The sequence below is a fragment of the Acanthochromis polyacanthus genome, chromosome 3 (assembly GCF_021347895.1).
Source record: "Acanthochromis polyacanthus isolate Apoly-LR-REF ecotype Palm Island chromosome 3, KAUST_Apoly_ChrSc, whole genome shotgun sequence".
Lineage (NCBI taxonomy): Eukaryota > Metazoa > Chordata > Actinopteri > Pomacentridae > Acanthochromis > Acanthochromis polyacanthus.
In genome coordinates this window covers 3,633,384-3,653,081 of record NC_067115.1, presented here as the reverse complement: position 1 = coordinate 3,653,081, position 19,698 = coordinate 3,633,384, and the positions used below count along the sequence as shown (strand labels likewise).

The 19,698-nt window shown below is 40.8% G+C and overlaps 1 protein-coding gene across 1 annotated transcript; it reads left to right on the top strand.

Moving 5' to 3' along the window:
* The first annotated feature begins 59 nt into the window (after nt 1–59).
* On the top strand, nt 60–9,747 carry ift27 (intraflagellar transport 27 homolog (Chlamydomonas)). The gene is made up of 7 exons (XM_022210007.2): nt 60–761; nt 1,681–1,760; nt 6,138–6,197; nt 6,463–6,522; nt 6,770–6,887; nt 9,134–9,243; nt 9,392–9,747. Exons 1-7 carry the CDS (start codon nt 728–730, stop codon nt 9,494–9,496), a joined length of 567 nt encoding a protein of 188 aa, XP_022065699.1. The 5' UTR covers nt 60–727; the 3' UTR covers nt 9,497–9,747.
* The last annotated feature ends 9,951 nt before the right edge of the window (nt 9,748–19,698 follow it).

Here is a 19,698-nt window from a genome sequence, read left to right as displayed (position 1 = left end):
AAGGAGTCACGCGCTTTTTTCTTTCTTTCAAGTGGACAAGAAAATACGGCGAGAAAAACATGTTGAATCAACTGGCATGATATTGAATTAATCCAAGTTATATCACCAAGAAGGGCCTCCGTGTGCTCTGGAAACATGTTGGCCTATATCAGGGCACGTCTGTCTCTCTGAAAACTATTGTTACACGCTGACTTTGCATTTAAAAGCAATACTAAAGCATCTAAAACTGCTCAAAACTGCTCAGTCCGTGTCAGCATAACTAAATTGAGATGTTGGTGCAACAAATTCCGCCCTCTAGTGGTGTCACCCTAGTTTTTCCCAAACTTGCGAGGTCCTTCGTACCTCCATACATCAGTTCAATTTCAGGCAGTCAGTAATACTCGTAATTATACTACCGTTTCCTTCCGACATGCTATACAATTGCTACAGTTATGTAATTTTTCGTGCCTGACAGACAAACTCAGGAGGAAAATGGCCAGAACCCACCCGCCTTACGTCCTCATACTCAGCCAATGACAGCACAACTACGAGGGGCACGTGTTCGTTGGCTGGACCAATTGTAACCCCGCTGTGGCTCGTTGCTAAGAGACGCGTTGTGTCCATGTTGCTGAGGCACAAGGAAGAAAATCTAGACGCATAGATAGCTTAAAACAGCAGTACACTTTACTTTGGCGTCATCGGTGAAACGGGAGAATTTACTTAGGGTGTGTCGCAGTTGTACGCTTTCATGGTAAAACTGAGGGCGAGGTGTCTGCTTGTCGGTAAGGTTTTGGAAATTGAGCGCATTCTGCTATCTAAGGTTAACGGTACAAGGGCTAATGCTAACCAGTCTGCTAAAAAAAAACTCCAGTCAGTTGAAAGGAAGTGTTTTAAAGGTCTGCAGATAAATAAATGTCTAATACGTTCCTTAATGTATAAAAGGACTTCTGTATGTTGGTTCAGTGTGAAATTTCGAACAATTCAGCTCTCAACTCTTCAATACCACATAGCTACAATGCCTCAGATGACTGTCATTTACTCAACCAATTACTGCAAATGGTAGAAATGTGGTAGAACCCACAACAAAAAAGGTGGTAAATCTGACAGTGTGTATATATGTTACGTTTGGCGATACAAACTCTCATATTCTGCCAGCAATTCTAAGGTACTTGTGCCTGAGCATTTTATTTTCTGCTACTGTCTCTTTCGAGTTCATTTCAGTGATATTTTGTGCTCTTTACTCCACAACATTTATCTGACAGTTGTACTTACATAGTTATATAATAAATATGAATTGTTATATAATAAATTAGGCCAAATTATAGCATATGAAATTAGATAAACTACCTCTGCTTCAGTCAACTACAACATTTAAATGCTGCTCGTGTGATGATGCATCACGAATAATAATATCAAAATGTACATACATACACAAATAGAACACTGACATTTTAGGGTGAAATAAATGATTTTTATGCCTTAAGTGAATTTTTCTTTTAGTACACACTTTTACTTCAGTAAGGTTTGAAATTTGTTACTTGGACTTGTAGCCATGCATATTCAAACTGTGGCATTGCTAGTTTTACTGAAGTGCTTGACAAAGAAGTTAATGTTATTATCTCACTTATGTGCTACCATACAGTGAAAAATTAGGGATTACTTTATTTCTCTCTATGTTTCTTGTCACCTGTGTTTGTGTAGGAGATGCTGCAGTGGGGAAAAGTGCCCTTTCTCATATATTCTACAGTGATGGCACACTCTTCCAGAAGAACTACAGCATGGTAAGAGCATTGATGCTTAGTCAGTACAAGGTTAATGGCTTGACCTCTCATGTGATACTGTCACACAATGCAGAAATAGGGCATTCAGTTCCGAGTATACTGATGTGTATGTGCAGTATTCTGCATAACATGCCTCATAACAATGAGGATATATGATATTCACATCATGCAGCTGAAGCAGAGGAATGGAGTTGTACAACTTGTTGAGGGATTTAGAGATTGGGCTGTGCTCTATGACTAGCCACAGGCTTTTATTTTTATATGCATGCTGGGTAACTAAAGGTTTAAATCAGGACTGAAGGAGCAGTCCGTAAAGTTTAATCCTAGTTCACTGCCAGCACAGAATAGACGGCAGTATGTTGGGAATAGCCTGATCTGTGTGCTATACAGTGCTGCAGTATTTAGTTAATATTCAGCTGTTCCTCCCTGACCCAAGGCATAATTGTGTGCCATCGCAAATGATAAACATTAATAATAATCACTGATAATCGGGATCTTATTATATATGCACCTTCTTTAGTGGAACTTCTTGCAAGCTTTTCAAGGACCTTCAGAGGTCTGTTAAATCTGCTACAGGAATCACTGTAGTGCACAACAGCATAAAGTACCAATTAATGCTGATGCAAAAAAGCTAATCTGCATTATTTATGCTAATCTGCAGGAGGGAGGGAACCGTGTCATTAACCTGACTCTGTGATATATTGGTTTATGGCTGCTCACTTGCTCCTTCAGTCAATGTTCCAAGGACTTCAGACAAAGTACATGCATTGCAAAAGCAAGTGAATGCAGAAGCAGTGCAAGCAGTCAATATGAGTATAGAGTAGTGACGCTGTAATGTATGATCATTCCTTTACAACCTGCACATATTTACTGGGTGTACTGCTAAGCTGTGCAGCTGGTTAGAGTACAGAATAGGTTGGTGAGTAAAATACTGGACAAGAGCCAAGTGTGTGTGTGTGTGTGTGTGTTTGTTCAGCTCTTGCTGTGTCAGCAGTATTGGGGGTTCTGAGGTGACAGGAACGTCGATAATTAATACAGGAGGATTCTGGAAAGCCACCAGAACAGGTACTTAACAAACAAACACACACACACGCAGTACAACAACAGTGTTGAGTTTCTCCATACTGCATAGGCTTATACCCGCTTGTTTGCGATGCTGCGTCTGTCTTTTCGTGTTGGACTAGCAGTGTATTAACAAAGTAGAAAGAGGCAGCAAGAGAACTGCATTTTTATTTTGCACTGGCCTAGTATATGTACAGGCTGAATTCCAGGCGAGCCTTCACATGTCTATACCACTGCATACTATGAAAATATCCTGAGAAATGAAATACACACAGAATTGTGTAGAAATGTCGGTGCAATACAACAATTAAGAAAATGAGCAGAGATTTCATTTTGAAAGAAAGTGGAGAAAATTTCGGGTTTGTAGTTGTTCCTGTAAATTAAGGCTCTGTGTCCAGTGGGCAGCACTTTATTAGCTGGATGCACTGAAAGAAATGCTCATGGGAAAGTGCTAGCCACAGTCTCTGCTGTTGCTATGCAACTGTTTAAACACCTATTTGAAGCCAGCTACTTGCTTGATATTAGTTGAAATATTTTTAACTCACTTGACACCCAGTGCTTCATGCAAAAGGAACTCCACTCTCTAAAACTTTGAAGCTGCTCACTATGAATTTTTGATGCAGGAGTTAGAATGTATATTCATGTTGTAATTAAATCAAGTTTCTATAATTGAAGCTATAAAATTTGGGCACATTTTGGCCAGAAATCCAACATTTGAACAAGAAATATCAAAATCTAATTGGACAGTTTGACAAAAAAATTACAAGGTCCCCCCCCAAAAGGATGAACCTTTTCCTTTTGAGACATTCAATGAGCTTTTATTTCACGCCATCCTCAGACTAAATGTTAAGATATAAGACGTTTTCTAATCTGCAGATTGCCATTAAATTTGTTAAGCATATTCCTACTCAGGGAGATTAACCATTTAATTTAGACTCTAATTGCTTTGACCCTAATTTCCTTTTTATTGTTATTTTTGCTTAATTGTTTATATTGTTGCCTTGCAATGGATAGGATTGTCTGTAAGATTTCACAACTGATAGAAACAGTGCACACTGTGTCTCCTCCATTGGGACTAATATGAAAAATAAACCAATGCTGTGAAGAGTTATTCCTTGTGGAGATGCCCAAGCAATCCCTAATGTTCTTCAACTTTTGATTTTGAAGGGTAGCGGAAGTTGTCAACCATTCTGCTCACGTCCTCCTTTGAAAATGTCAGCCGGCCTGTTAGCAATATTCCAAGTTTATTTGTTACTAATAGGCCCTCATTGACATTCCAGCGAGAGGCTTCCTATGCATCACACTAGCTCATTAGGCTGCTCTGAAGTGGGACTGCAGCAGGGTCTGTATGTGTGTATGCGTACCACCGGATGCTTGTTATGAACTGTGCCTGTGTATAAATCAGGTAAATGTTGGTCTGAGGTGTGTGTAAGTGTGTGTATTTGTGTTTCACAGAGGCAGTGAGTGTGAAAAGTGTGTGTGTGTGTGTGTATGTGTGTGTGTGTGTGTGTGTGTCTGTGTGTCTGTGTGTGTGTTTTCATGGGTTTAGCCTCCTGCATTTGACATGCTTCGTTAAGTGTGAGCTCAGGAGATCAGATCAATTTAGAGTTTGATGCTGATGTGAAGAAACCTCAACTTGCTCTCAACTTGCTTCTTCAAGGTCGCCACTGATCACATACCAGTGAATACATGGAGGGGAAAGGCAGCCTGCAACTATCCAGTCCACTTAGGACTTTATTAGATCTTGCATCTTGTAAAGAAGGTGCATTTGTGAGGAGACCAAAGATAAATCCATACCCTCCTCACTCTCTACTGTCTGCATTTTATCTCTTTTATAGCTAACTCTATTTGCCCTGTATTAATTTCTAAAATAAATAAATAAAATCTCAGCTACTTATTGATGTAAGAAAATCCTGCAGTTTTCTTACATCGAGACAGTTTGACCAAAGTTCAAGTAACTACTTTTTGTACTCCAAATTACATCTGCTGCTTCCACCATGCAAAAAAGTCACTTTAGTCTGGCTTTCAGATTTATTTTACGTTGTCTTATATCATATAGGTCCTTCAAAGTTCAATCCAAATTTTGCAAATGTTAGTTTGTTTTTTAGGGTAAACAGCTCTCTGACTGCAAAATATATAAATTAGCAAATCATGGCATCTTTCATTGCAGTGTTTATAGCACCTACTTTCAAGAGTGTTTCTTACATCTCCTGCTTCTACATGGCCAAAAAATCCCGTCAAAAAAACTCAGCGTATCATTTCAGTACTTGTGCATAAATCAAAGGTTATCCAGCCCTATTCTTAGGACCAGATTCATCACATTATTGTCACCTTTTCCTACCAGTTCCTTACCTACTAACAGGTCACTCTCTTCCAAATCACCTGTATTTATTCATTAAAAATTCACAACCACTCATCTGTTTAACTAACACATGTATTCCCATTTAATACACAGCAAAATTAAAGAAAAGAGAACAGATTGTAGGCAATCCCAGTGATCTGATAAAAATGAGCAGAGAAAAACTGGAGCCAGACCACGGTAACTGCCTGTGGTAGCTGTCAAGCTTGTATTAGGTTTTCATTAATCATTAGGACCCTCACTATGCCTTGTCACCCTGAAAACAACAACAACAAAAAGCATTAATCTTTGAAACATTAAGAAAAATAACACTCAGATTAATGGAGACGCAACAGAGACAGTTTGGTCAGGATTTAAACATCAGGGCTGTGACGCTGCTTTTAAGCTAAGCCAAGCTGCTAATTAGTGATGCTCATGTTTTGACATTAGCCATACATCACAGCAGACTGTCCTCTGTGCTGCTGTGTTCTCTCTGACAACCAAAGGTCTCGTCTCTTCTCTTCTCTTCTCTTCTCTTCTCTTCTCTTCTCTTCTCTCTCTTCTCTTCTCTTCTCTTCTCTTCTCTTCTCTTCTCTTCTCTTCTCTTCTCTTCTCTTCTCTTCTCTTCTCTTCTCTTCTCTTCTCTTCTCTTCTCTTCTCTTCTCTTCTCTTCTCTTCTCTTCTCTTCTCTTCTCTTCTCTTCTCCTATTTTGACAGCCACGCCCATAATGCAATTTGAGCAACTGCATGTTTGGAATAAAGGTAAACAAATCAAAATCTACACATTAAAAATGTGGCTGAAAACACAGAAAATTCATCAGAAAAACAACAAGGCAGAGGGTTTTTTTAGAAGCATGCAGACAGAATTAGTTTGTATTACAGAGAAAGGCCTTGTCCTGAACACTTCATGAGGCCTGTTTAGCTTAACATTACAAAAAGATTTTGTAATTAAAATCTCACCTGTGTTTGTTTTGCAGACAACAGGAGTGGAGCTGTTGATGAAATGTGTCAACATCCCAGAGACGAAGGACAGTGTGGTGAGTCTAGCCATTGTCTCCTCTTCTCCTCTACACTGCTTAAAACTTGATCTGCAACTTTGCTGAACAAAATGGTCTAAGTATAGGCTAAAGTATGTTGAATGTAGCTGATATATTTGTCTACTTTATTAGGCACCCAAATGTGGTTTGGGGTCCATACATTATTTACAGGACATTTAACAGGACATTTAAAGCAGTTAATTTGACTAAATCCCCATCTTGAAAACCTTTTTCCTTCCTGTTTCTTCTTGCCTTTCTCCTTCAGGAGCTCTACATCGTAGACTCTGCAGGGAAGGAGACATTAGTGGAAGCCTGTGAGAAAATGGTGAGACTTTCCCAGTGGAATTTTTCCATTTAAATGAAATTAGTGAATGCCACGATCCAGACCTTCAGTCCTCAAAGTACAAAGAAAACCCACTCAAGTGTTATTTATTTTGTCACGGATATAAAAAAAAAAAAAGAAGTAAGTTGTTGTGATGCCAACCCTGCCTCTCTGTGTGTTTGTCACACTCTCCTCATTCTCTACATATAAAAACCTGCACAACCTTTCTCTCCACCCTTCCTTTTCTTAGTGGGGTGAACCCTCACTGATGTGCCTGGTTTTTGACCTGACCAGTGAGCAGTCTTTTGCCAACTGCAGCCGCTGGATGGAGAGAGTCCGTGCCCACTGCCAGGGTCTCCAAATTCCAGGTAACATCCCCTAGAGAACAAAGAAACATCACTAGGCTAACAGAAATAAAATTAAAAAAATAAATAAATAAATTAGGTAGGATCCACATACTAGCTTAGAAAATGAAGTTTACTGTGTTTTTATGGAGTTTCTATTTATCTGCTTAAGTGACTGAAAGCTCTGGGAAAAAACTGATTCATGGTCCTGAAGTTAAGATTAAATTGTCAAATTTGTCAAAGCATTTAGTTAATCTGGAAACCCAATGCTCACATGAGACACGAGTGCAGAAAGTAGCATCCATGAGTGTAAAACTATCCACACGCACAAATACAGTCTCGTGAGCAGTTGTGCTTGCAGCTGCTCAACACTTGGTCAGAGTTCAAGTTGATCATCTGAGGGATCAATTAACTTTCATCTTAATCTAATAATAAGGCATCATCATGGTTGGAGGAGTTATCAGGCATTATCCCTGCTTCCACACTGTTAAAAATTATTTTGACAAACAAGCAATTACTGAGCAGTGTCAAGCAAATTAGAAGGATTGAATGAGTGCTTGTCACAGTCTGATTCATGCAGAAATGCAAAGCTTAGAAAGTTAGAAATTTTCTACTTGAATGCAATGGGTAGATGAGCTGTTAGTTAGGGTGTTCTTCAGTATATCTTAATTTAAATTATCTACACACACAGACCAGTACCTACTGTAATATAAGCTGGGGGTTATCAGAACCTTACAGCACTGGGTTAAGAATGTCCCTACCAGTGCAGAGGGAAAAGACAAGCAGCACACATGTGGAGTCAACAAAGACATCTAAAAAAAAAAAAAAAAACAGCTAACGGAAAAGAAAAGAGGCACAGACCAAACAAGGTTGAGGAAGGAGTGGGCAGACCTACGTATAGGGGAGCCAACTGTTGCACAAGCACAAGTCTGAACTCTTGATCAAAGCATTTATAGGTACATGCTGCACAGAAACAATTCAGATGGAGAGCTATACTAGCTGGCCGCAGTCCTGTCCAATCTGAGGTCCATACGCAGAGTTATTGACTATGACTTGGTGTGTCCAGTGTTAGCAGTCAAACTTAGGGTCTGATTTAGAGTACCAGCGGTGATGCTAAGAATATTGTTTGAAGAGTAATCAGTATGTGGTCTCTCAGACTGGTGGCTATGGAGCTGGCAACAGAGTATGCACAGAGATTGTTTCAAAACTGATTCAGTACCAGATAAGACTCTAGACATAAATATCCAAGTTCATGCTCAGGTGCCTTGACGACCTTGAGCAGGCACTGGAAAGAGAAACGCCACAGCGATCAGCATCTGTTGATGAGGATGATTCACCTGGAGGCTGATCAGCACATCAAACCCTGGGAGGTTCTGCAGCATCCCCTCTTTGCTCTAGGCCTCCCTTAGAACTAGTGTTGTAAATAGTGGATACTGAAGACAAGAACCCTGGCGTCAGTCATCAGCCTCCCAGCTTCCACATAAATAGACCACAGATCGTTCCCAGCAGTGTCCAACGTCCACCTACCTCCCTGGCTGCTACACTGGAGGACACCCAAAAAGATGTAAATGTCAAACCTGAGCACAACACTGAGGACGGTGGCTGATTGAGGTACTTCATCAGAGGAATTACAGATATCCTCTCCTCCTGCTTTTATTAGTTGTTCAACCTTTCTATAGTTCTTCTAATTCTTGTTTAAATACGAAACAAAAATCGAGCAAGGGAAGAAAAGATGAGAAGAGAAGAAGATGAAGAAGGAAAATGACAAAACTGAGGAGGAAAAGAAAGAACTGGACAGGGAGAAGAAAAATGAGTAAAACAGCTAAACACCTGCAGGAGCTAGAAAAATAGTTTGTGGAGCTGGTTTCATAAGAGGAAACAGGAAGGTGGAGGAGGCTGCTGAATGTTCATCTCAAGCTGGACAACAGTAGCTCCCCTCACCACCTCCTCTCTCTACCTGTCCTCCACCACCCTCACCCCACATCCTCTAAGTTATACCCCAACAAAACTCCAAAAATACTCAGCAAGAATAAGATCAGCATAACCAGGCATATTTCTGCAATTTATGGCATAGTGGTTGTGACATCATTTTATAGGCTCATTTTAAACATTTTGAATGCATTGCAGTGTTTTAATTTTGGCCTTGGAAATGTTGTGTCCTATACTGTAACATTTTGAAAAATGTGCGTGGTTTTTAAGGTAATGAAATGATACATGGCACAGTTTACTAACTCCGTTTATTAATACATGCTCATTTGTGTGTTTTTCAGGTGTCTTGGTGGGCAACAAGTCAGACCTGTCTGCTAGAAGGGAGGTACAGGCATCTGTGGCCAAAGAATGGGCCCAGAGCCAGGGATTGGAGTACCATGAGACGTCGGCTGTGAGTGTATCACATTATACTGTGTTCTCATATTCATAGCAGGGGATATTTTGACGGATATTAACAGTTCCTACATTTGGATGATGACCTGTGAATGGAAATGGCCGTTACAATTAATTAATGTGTTTTTTTTGTCTGTCTCTTACAGAAGGAGATGGAAAACTGTGACGCACCTCTTCTCAGTTTAGCCCGGGCCTTTCACTCTCTGTACCAAGAGCGCCGTGAAACCATCCAAAACCTTAATCCAGGCTAGACCCCTCCCTCCCACTCACACACACAAACCTTGACCTTTCACCAATGGGACATCAGGCAAAAGATTTCATTCAGAGAATTTTTAGACTGATGGCTGTCAAAGCTTTAGATAGATAATACTACATGTAAAAAACAAACAAAATAACTTTTTTCTATTGTACCACCCAAACTATAGAACAAGTCTAAAAATTACATGTGGAATAATATTTTTATATAACCACGAATAAAGTTGTCTTTGTGGCATAATCAGCATTTAGTTGTGTTGTTTCTTTTGTTTGTTCCCTCCCTACACAGATAGTGGTGTTTACTTTCATAGCGGAGGCTGGGTGATTACCAGAACCACAGTAAGATTCCAGCTTATTGCAAAGGAAAGAGCAATATCGATGCCTCCTCTCTTTTCTCTTCTCTCTCGATGATTGCTTCTGGTTTTAGCTGGGACAAAGGTTTGAGCTCACCTTTATTTATTTCCTCTTCTTCTTCCTTTTTTTTTTTTTGTATTTTATTTCTATCTCAATGTCGTGTTCCTGAGAGATGTACCATGAAGCCAGTTTGGCATAGTCAGGCTTTCTTTGTGTAAGCCGACTCAAAACTAAAAACCCCGGTCAGAATTAACAGGTATCACAAAGGTGGTTTTTAATTTTCTTTGTCAAGTCAGACTTTCTGCTTCAGATCTGGTCACACAAAAGTGGGCGTTTAACACGTCACTTGATTCTTCTTCCGCGTAAAATAAACCAATTATGTGCAGCTGCTTCAGTCAACAGGTTGTTTTAGTGGAGAATAATGAGGATTATAAAATATATGACGGCACAAACAATGCTACTGCAAATGATACAAGACAAAAATTCCGGTAGAATACTTTTTAAAAGTGCGTTATATATTTATTTTATCGATCAATGCAGCTAATTATTGATGACTAACAGCTGAACATTAGAGCTGTTAAGCTTCAGACTTCTTGTCTTTAAACATGATATTGTATTGGTCTGACACTGTCCCATAATGCAAGAAATCACTTTTAATGTGGCCAAATCAAAGTGAAACTAATGTTACTGATTGAATATTCTCTATAATAAATAGTAATTAATCAGTGTTCTAATCTGTGTTCTGTCAGTCACAGTACCGGCAGAGTAAACAAACAATAAACCTATTTATACAATTTCTGCATCACCAACTAAATACATATAGGTTCCCATGGCAACGTAATGCATACAGTGTAGAATAGTGTAACTGCTTTATTCAATGGTTTTAGTAACAAACAGCTCAGCAGGTTTGCAGATAAAACATATTCCCTCAGCCGAGAATCTTTATTGCTCATAATTAAATGTCAGGAAACTCCTTTTTTGCAGGGAGTCTGTTCTTATGACCGATTTAAAGCCGAAACGCTGAACATAACCTGCTCTGGCCCAAGTTAGCTCTGCAGCGTATGTTACCATGGAGATCTTGTGAGCTAAGAAGTGAGCCACCTTCATGATACTGAAAACTCTGACTTTCAGATCAACATACCTTGATAACCCACTGATCTCGCTTCGTAATCCAGCCCTCTGGTCTCAACTTTGTGTTGTCTGCCTTCTGTCTTCACTCGTCTCCTTCTCAAATGAGTTTTTACACTGTATTCCATACATTATCTATACACCGATTAATCCTCATTAGGGTTGCGGGGGGCTGGAGTCTATCACAACCGACTCAGGGCGAAGGCAAGGGACACCCTGGAGGGGTTTTATCAGGGGGAGTCTATTACAGGGCTATACATTAAGACAGACATCCAAGCACACTCACATTCATACGTACGGACAATCTAGAATCACCAGTTAACCTCAGCATGTTTTTAAACTGTGGAAGGAAGTGGGACAACTCAAGAAAACCCACACAGGCACAGGGAGACGATGCAAACTCCTCACAGAAAGATCCCACTCCAGTAACGCAAAGCAAGTATCTTCTAGCTGTGAGACGACGGTACGAGCAACCGAACCATGCAGATCTCCTACCCTCTATGTTGCTTTAAAAAAAAACTCTCAACCCTCTTTCTGTCTCCTCTTTTTCCAGTCCCATATCTTCCTCTGTGTGTCTGTCTTGCTGTCTCTTGTTGTGTTAACTCCCCAGCTGCAGGCCTCTCACATCATTTCAGTCGCTTCCCAGATGCAGCGCAAACATCCAGCAATCGCCATTCTAATTAGTGCTCTCCCATTCAAACCAGGTCAAAGCCACGTCCTTGTTCTCTCCCTGCCTCTCAGACCAGCTGCCACCATTCAAACGAGGGCACACTGGTTCGAGCCAGACACAATGGTTTTTATCTCATTATGCACCACAAAGAGTGACTGCAGCATGTAATAAGAGAGCCTCTATTCTGTTGCGGAAATGCGGAGTCCAAATGCAGTCACTGAATTTAATTTTCTTCCTTTGTTCTCGAATGGAGGACGTATTGAAAATCACAACGTATCTGGTTACTAGATGACATACAGAAGAGTAAGAATAAATCTCTGAAACTTTATTCCTGTGAAATGAAAACCGATTTGTAATGAGATTCTTTACAGATTCTGCGTTTGGCAACTTGTAATTGTTATTGCAGCACAATGTTTTTGTACTCCTTGAGTGGGTGATTGTTCCGATCCAACCGCTAGGGGTTGGCTGGATGCAACAAAAATACCAGGTGTTATTGGTTTAGGTTAAGGGATTTATTGCTTTGTAGCAAAGGAACGTAAAAGTGACAATGAAACACAAGACTGGTGAGTGTTGCTAAAACAAAGAACGGAATAAAACATAACGAGGGCTAACAGAGTTTGTAACTTAGCTAACACAAAGAAAACAACTAAACTCCCTAGCCAAACTGAACTACCAGGAACAAAAACTAATACAAAATGTGCACAAAACAAACTAAGCAAAACTGGTGCCTCTGAATAAGTATACATACTGAACGCACAGTTCACGAATACTCAGAATGCTAAGTGGCTCCTACACACAGTTGGCAGACTACGAATTGGAGCCTCAGTCTCCACTGAGACGTAGGGCTCCACACTAAACTAAAGCCGCCAACAGAAAGGTCGAACTTGTCTGTAGCACCCATCACAAGTGCTTACAAACCGAAAGACCACACAGAACAACAATACACAGAGCCACAATACGAAGAGGCACCGGGGTGGACTGGTCATAACCACCAGCCACCTCGACTAATGGCATGGTGGCAGCTATATAGTTTGCAGGTGTGGTGCCTGGCTGCCTCGGATTGGTCCGAGGAGGAGGAGCTGGAGGGTGGACCAATCAGGAAGGTTGAAGGGCGGGGAGAACCAGATTGCAGTGCAGGTCGTCATCAGTTCTGTGTCATCAGCTGAAATGGCTGGCAGCTGGGGTTCCAAAGACTCTGCAAAAACCACAGCTGAACCCACACATAAATTTCTCCGACACAAAGGCCCAACAGAACACCATCTCAGAACAAAACGGCACACCAATACCGGTGGCCGTAACGGTGATCATAATTATAACAATTAGGTTCTTTATCCTTCTCATTCTTTCTCTCCTCGTTGTTTTGTGTCTGTAATGTGTGTGTGAGGGTGTCCGAATGTGTTTTCTGGTATGTCTGCTTGTTTGCTGTATTTCCCTTCACCAGGCGTATAAATATAGAGCCCGATCTCACGAGGATTCGTGAAACTGTCACGTAAGTTTTAGTTTCGGTTTCGTGCGCACCAACACGATTTCGTCATGTTTTTCGTGCCGCTCACCACGAAATGCGCACCAATGTATTTTAAACGGCGGACTTTTCGTGCCACTCAGAACGTATTTCAAAAGAATGTGTATATTATATTTTTAATGTAAAACCATGGCGAATCCAACGCTATATTTTGCATGACATCGTCCCTAAACATAACCCTAACCATAACCCTAACCATAACCTAACCATAAGCCGGTGGTACACTTACCAATTTGCATAGGAATTTCAAGAATGTCCGGCGGCCGGCGGCCGGCGGCCGCAAACGCGTTCACACAAGCAGTATACGCCGATGGACAGCTTAGATCGTCATGAATCCGCCGGTATAAACCACTTTCAGATGTGATTACCACAGCGAAAAACATTTCGTGGTGAGCGGCACGAAAAACATGACGAAATCGTGTTGGTGCGCACGAAACCGAAACTAAAACTTACGTGACAGTTTCACATGGAAACAACGGCAATAACGTTAAAAAACATGCACATAAATGTCTGTAATGTGTGGCGCACAGACAGCTGCAGCTGCTTCTTCAGTGCTGAGCCCATAATTACACACACACACACTTTTTTGTGCTTGTGAGGACAGTCGATGGCATAATACTTTCCTTAAAAAACCCTTTGAAGCTGTGGTGAGCAGTCCGAAGGGTCCTCACAACAAGGGTTTTGAGCTAGGATTTGTCCACACAAAGATAGACATGGGCACATACACACACATAAAGGTGTAACTTCAGCAGCATCCCTTCCATCCTCTATTCAATTTAAATGAAGCATCATGCCTTGAGAATATCACTTAATAATACCACAAGATAGAGTGTGGGCTGTTGCTTATTGCTCTGGGAGAGAGTTCTTCATTTCCACAGATATTGAAACGGGTGGTCAGAGATCGCAGAAATGTCAAGCTTGTGGCTCTCCAGTATGCTCCATCATCAGTCCCTACCTAACACAGCCATTCACACTCAATAATTAGTATTCAGAACATGTCGGCAATAGACCTGTAACGCAACAGGAACAACCGTTGTTCACCCTTTAGCCACAAGAGAGGGCAAACATGGACACTGTCACTCCTCTGCAAAGCCAAGAGGTCTATTTTGAGATGTTCCGAACAGTTAGAATGTATTTTTAAATATTTTACAACTTTTCATGGCTTACACATTGAGACTTGTATGTGGGTGAGTGACTTTTTAGAGCATGCCATGAGTGTTTCTATTTTATCACGTACAGCACTGAACCGCTAGACTGCTGCTGCTGCTGCTGTGCTCTTTCACGAGTAACAAAAAGGTTTCTCATCCCCAACACCAATATGAATATACTCAGTTTAAAAGAGCACGAGAGGGACATTTGTCAGAGAGAAGTGAAGCTGGACGCGATCATATTTTCATAAACTGCGCAAACCTTTCTTGCTGCAGTTTTCAAGCAGCATGGCATCCATTAAAGGTTATCGTATGATGGTGAATGTTCTGCTATTCAAAAATATACGAGCAGAGATGCAGCAGCGTGCCTTGTCACGGTTTGATCATTGTCATGGGATGTCTGGGGTTATTGGGCCTCAATGCTGGCATACATAAATGTACTGTATCGTGAATGTATGTCAGTGTCATAACACCAGGAAAGCCTGCATGCTAGATTCATCTTATGAATGTTTTTTTTTTTTTAAAGGGCCATTTCATATCATACTTATCAGTGCAATTTGGAAAACATTATAGAAACTGTGTAAAGAAATGCTGTACACAGACTAGTAACCATATTTGCATTAAAACTGAGGCCACCAACTGTCACTTAAGAAATGTGTTTATATGTAAGTTGTAGATGATCAGCTAGTAACTGTTCTAAAACCTTGATGCATACAACTTGTATTTACCTCATTGTCATATTGCACCTACTTTGTTCATTCATATTTGCACTAGTATGTTCCTAAGTTGTGTTTTTTTGGTCTTTTTTTCTTTCTTTTGATTTTATTTTCATTCTATTACTTGCTCTACATTTCTTTATTCATGTTACTTATCTCTAATTTCTTGTTTTTTACTCAATTTCTTACGTCGTTGTTGCACTTCCTGCTCTACGTGCCTTTTTAATTGCCCCCTGGGAACAAATAAAGTTTTCTGAATCTAAATCTGAAAACTGCTCAAACGCGTGCATCAAAGTTTCAAGTGCTAGATGTTGTGTCCCTACACGTGCCCTACATTTTGTACAGCTGAGTGGTGCACCCAGTTCTCTGTGAGCTAGGTCAACGTCTGCAGACACTGCAAAACCTCGACGCATGAGCCAACATTTATGTGATATCGATCGGTGATTTATGTCTTTATCATTTCACAGCCTATTATCATCAGGTTTATTAAGAGCTGAGCTCAAGTTCGAGCACTAATTGTTTTGTTTGGAAAAAAACGTAACTAATTTGTATTTGAATCACCGAAAAAGTATGTTCACATTTTTCAGATTGCGCTTGCTGAGGTTTTTTTTATAACTAATAAAAATGCGTGAAGCATGTTTGGCGATCAGACAGGGACTGCATTACAGAATTGATAACTGCAGTTGGCAGCAGCGAACCAACCTGTTCATCTCCACACATCAAATTTGTGCAAGGTCTGAGCCTGCTTTGGGACCTCAGGACGTTATTTCAGCTATATTTCACTGCAGTGCTCTTCATCCAAACAAACACTAACACAGAGTTTTGTATTCATGACACAGCCCGAGCAGAGGGCGAAGAGTTCCAGCTCATATCTTCCACCTACACTCGCTGTTTTTCTGTCCCGTCGCACTTTTCCTGCATATCAGCTCTCTGTCTGTCTGTCTGTCTGGTCACTTCTAGCTTTTAAATCATGCATTTGTTGTGTGCCTTTCCATGTGTTCTTTTGCAATTTATTTCCTGCTCAATTTCCCCATGCAAGATGCCACACAAAACAAAAATCTGCAAATCCTGCAGATCAAATTCAGATTATTCAAACACACTGCAGTGTAGTAATCTGACTAAATTTGAAGAGGACTGACCTCAACCTTGGTCTCGCTTTCTCTCCTGCTGTGCGTAGGTGTGTATTTAAGCATGGCTTGTTCCATAGCCCCTAACTGTCCATGACCTAAAAAGCTTGCTAATTGCAGGTGAGGGAGGACACAGCAGCTGTTCCCCCAGATCTGCTGCCCTCCTCTCTGAACTGCAGCGTGACAATAATCAGCTACAACGCCTCCGAGCTTGTCTGTGCCACAACAGAAATGTTTTATTCCAGTATTATATGCCACTTCACAACTGTGGAATCATTTCCTGAAATAATGTACAATAGCAGCACTTGCATTTGCATTCTATATTAATTAGATAACCTGCAGGTGATATTTTATGAATTGTGATACAAGATTTGAGATAACTATCTGTAATGTGCCATAAAACACCACAACAGATTTATTGTAAAACCCGACCTGTTGGCACAAATTGTAAAATGGCCAGCAAAGGATGATAGTTTCGCTGGTTTATGATACTAATATACAACAAATACACCTGAAAATTAGATTGATCCGGGAGCTCATGCTTTATTTGTTTCATTTACTCAGGCAGAAGGCCCCTTTACCACCCAACCTTGCCTGCACTGAGCCAATCACAGCAGTTTATCTAACGTCTAATACTGGAGCACCATCGAGACCAAGCAGCAACTTTCAGGTCTGAAAACTGAGACTAACAGAGAAACTGCAGTTCTTCAAATGGCCACCTGAGGCTGATTCCAAAAGCATCAGTCCCTAAAGAGCTCCATGTCAAAATGTCCAAATTTACAGCAGAAATAAACATGCTTACTGCCTGTTGCAAAAAAAAGTTTCAGTCTCGACAGCTAATTTTCAGCGTTCATGACGGCTGTACAGGCAGTGAATTTTTTACATCTCTCCCATTTAAATGATATTACGGCTTAAGTTTTGCACAGTTAAGGGTGTGACCACTCTGAGTAACAGGTGGACACAGTCGTAAAGCGGTTCATGACCCAGACATGTTTACGGGACTTGCTTCAGCTCCGCTCACGTGCCTCCTCTTTGCTGATTGTTAAATTAGACAAGAATCGTTTATGGCCAAGATGAAGACCAGAGCCGCCACACTTAGCTTCAAAAAACGATCTTTAGGAAAATAATGGGTGACCTCACTGACGGTTCATTGGAGACATTTTTGTACACACATTGTGTTGCTTTGATTGGTCGTAGGCCTATCCATTTGCATGTACACAGACCTTGGCTTGTGGATAACACTCCTTGAAAATGAAAACCTAATTGAGACTTTCCACACATGCTGCTGATGGCAGACTACCTGGGAAGACCTAAAAACTCGATAGTAAATGAGTCGTTCCCAAACATTTTCCTTCGTTCCTCTTTAAATGAATATTTCATCAACATGGTTAATATGCTTATTTCTCTTCTCAGTGAAAACTCATGTCACTCTTATGTCTGTTAAAGTTCAGACCTCTTCAGCAGGTGAACTTAGCTTTGCCTGAAAACAGGATAACAGCTAGTCTGACTCCGTTTAAAGGTAATAAACTCTGCCTACTGTGAAGTGGAATCAAAGGAATATCAGAAATTGAGTTTTTCTGTTTCCTTATTCTGTCTTGTTTAATTATAGATAAAACTGTCAAGTTGTAGTAGTTTGCTACTGATTGCCAGGTACACTTCATCTGATAATTCTCGTTTGCCTGTTTATTGTCAATTCAAAGAGAGTTTTCTTTCATTTAAAGGTATGTTAGCAGTCTAGCAGGACAGCAGCATTAGCTATAAATGACTGAGGTGTTATGTGTTGGCAGTCAGGCCATAATCTACTGTAGTGTAGTTAGCTATTTGTTAATCCATCTATTAGACTGTATGATCGTTAAACACTATTATCATTGTGGCACTGCACACATCTCACATATGTCAGTGAAGAGTCATATGAATGAAAGGCCTGTTATATTCTGTCCATAAGAAAGTCACCAAAACTTGTCCTTCTCCAGTCTCATGGTGTGAACACAATCTGCTGTGGAAGATTTATGTTCCTGCACTCTGGCGAGGTCACCGAGTGCGAACGTCTTATATGAGAAAATCATTACGTACCTCCACATCAGACGGGGGCAGTGTGGCGCTGTTTGACTCAGGCTGAAGGACTGCTCCACTCCCTTTTTCTCTCTCACCTCCTTCCCTCCTCTTCCCTCCCTCGCTCACTCGCCTCTCTTCAGTGATCACAGCAGTACTGCAGAGAGACATGCCAGCCACTTTGATCAGCACACCAGGGGAGGAGAGGGAGGGTGGGAGGGGTAGATAAAGAGAGGGACAGCACATAGAAACAGAGGACCATGCAGCATGCAGGACATCGAGGCTGATGTCGGAGAGTTTGATGTTCATTCCACAGCTGTTGGAATCGCAGGTCAGACAGAGAGCAGATAGGCAACCGGAAGACAGAAAGGAAATGTGTGAAGGAGTGAGAGAAAGAGGGATTAGACAGACTACATGAACAGTGCTGTGAGTGTGTGAACATGGAAGTGAAGATAAGAAACTGAATGAATGGCAGTGAATCCCTGAAAGGGGCGAACAAGGACGAGACGGAGGGAATACGTGGATCGCTGAGTAATCTGAAAGAAGCACACAAACAACTAAGTGGTAATAAACATGTTGCTGTTAACACTGTTTGCACCCTGAAGGAGGCACACATTTAATTTAATGTTGTGCTGCGTCTTTGATCGCTAAACCCAACGCGACCAAATCAGAAATGCGCCTTTACCATCCAAGCTGCTGAGTGGGCGGACTGGTGTATGTATTTGACTGACAGCTGACCCAGCTGGTGCGCTGAGGCACAACATAAACAAACTTGTGTTGCAGCATACAAGCCAAGGACAGACGGTGTTTTGTTAGCTGTAGTACGGCAGAATAAGGAGCATGCCATTTAGCATTTAAACTTAACAGTCTTGGCATTTAAAGTAGGGATGTAAATGACAAAAAGTTTCCTTAAAATACCTCTGCGGTCACTGATTAAACCCCTTCAAACTCATCTCTGTGTATTGAATTTCATAAGCAGGAGTGTTACATTTTTATGTATGTATCCTTCCCCATTTACTGCAGCTCAAGCACACCAGCTCTCCTACATCTCTGTTTCCATCCACGCAAAATGATGGCAAGTAATATTGGATTAATTTATCTACACAAGTTTGAACTGGAAACCTTTTCTGAAAAAGAATTATAATGCAGAAAACCCCACCTTGGAAGCTAACAACATTTGTTCTTTTGATTTGTTCAGTATGAAACCCCGTCAGTCTGAATCGGAGTCTTTTTTTTCAGTACACTGCAGCTTCAAGATAGACAACTTATTTCAACCACAATACATTTTCCTGAATATAAAAAAAGCACCATATAGACATGTTATAGGTCTTTAACCAATAGTCTGCAATGTTAACAATCATTAATCGCCTAAGGTTTAACAATACATGTTATAAGGTGAATGTTCTTCCACAGGCTAACTTTCCTTTACCACTTAGCCTAGCTACTCTGAACATATTACGTGCACGGTCTGTGTGTGAAGC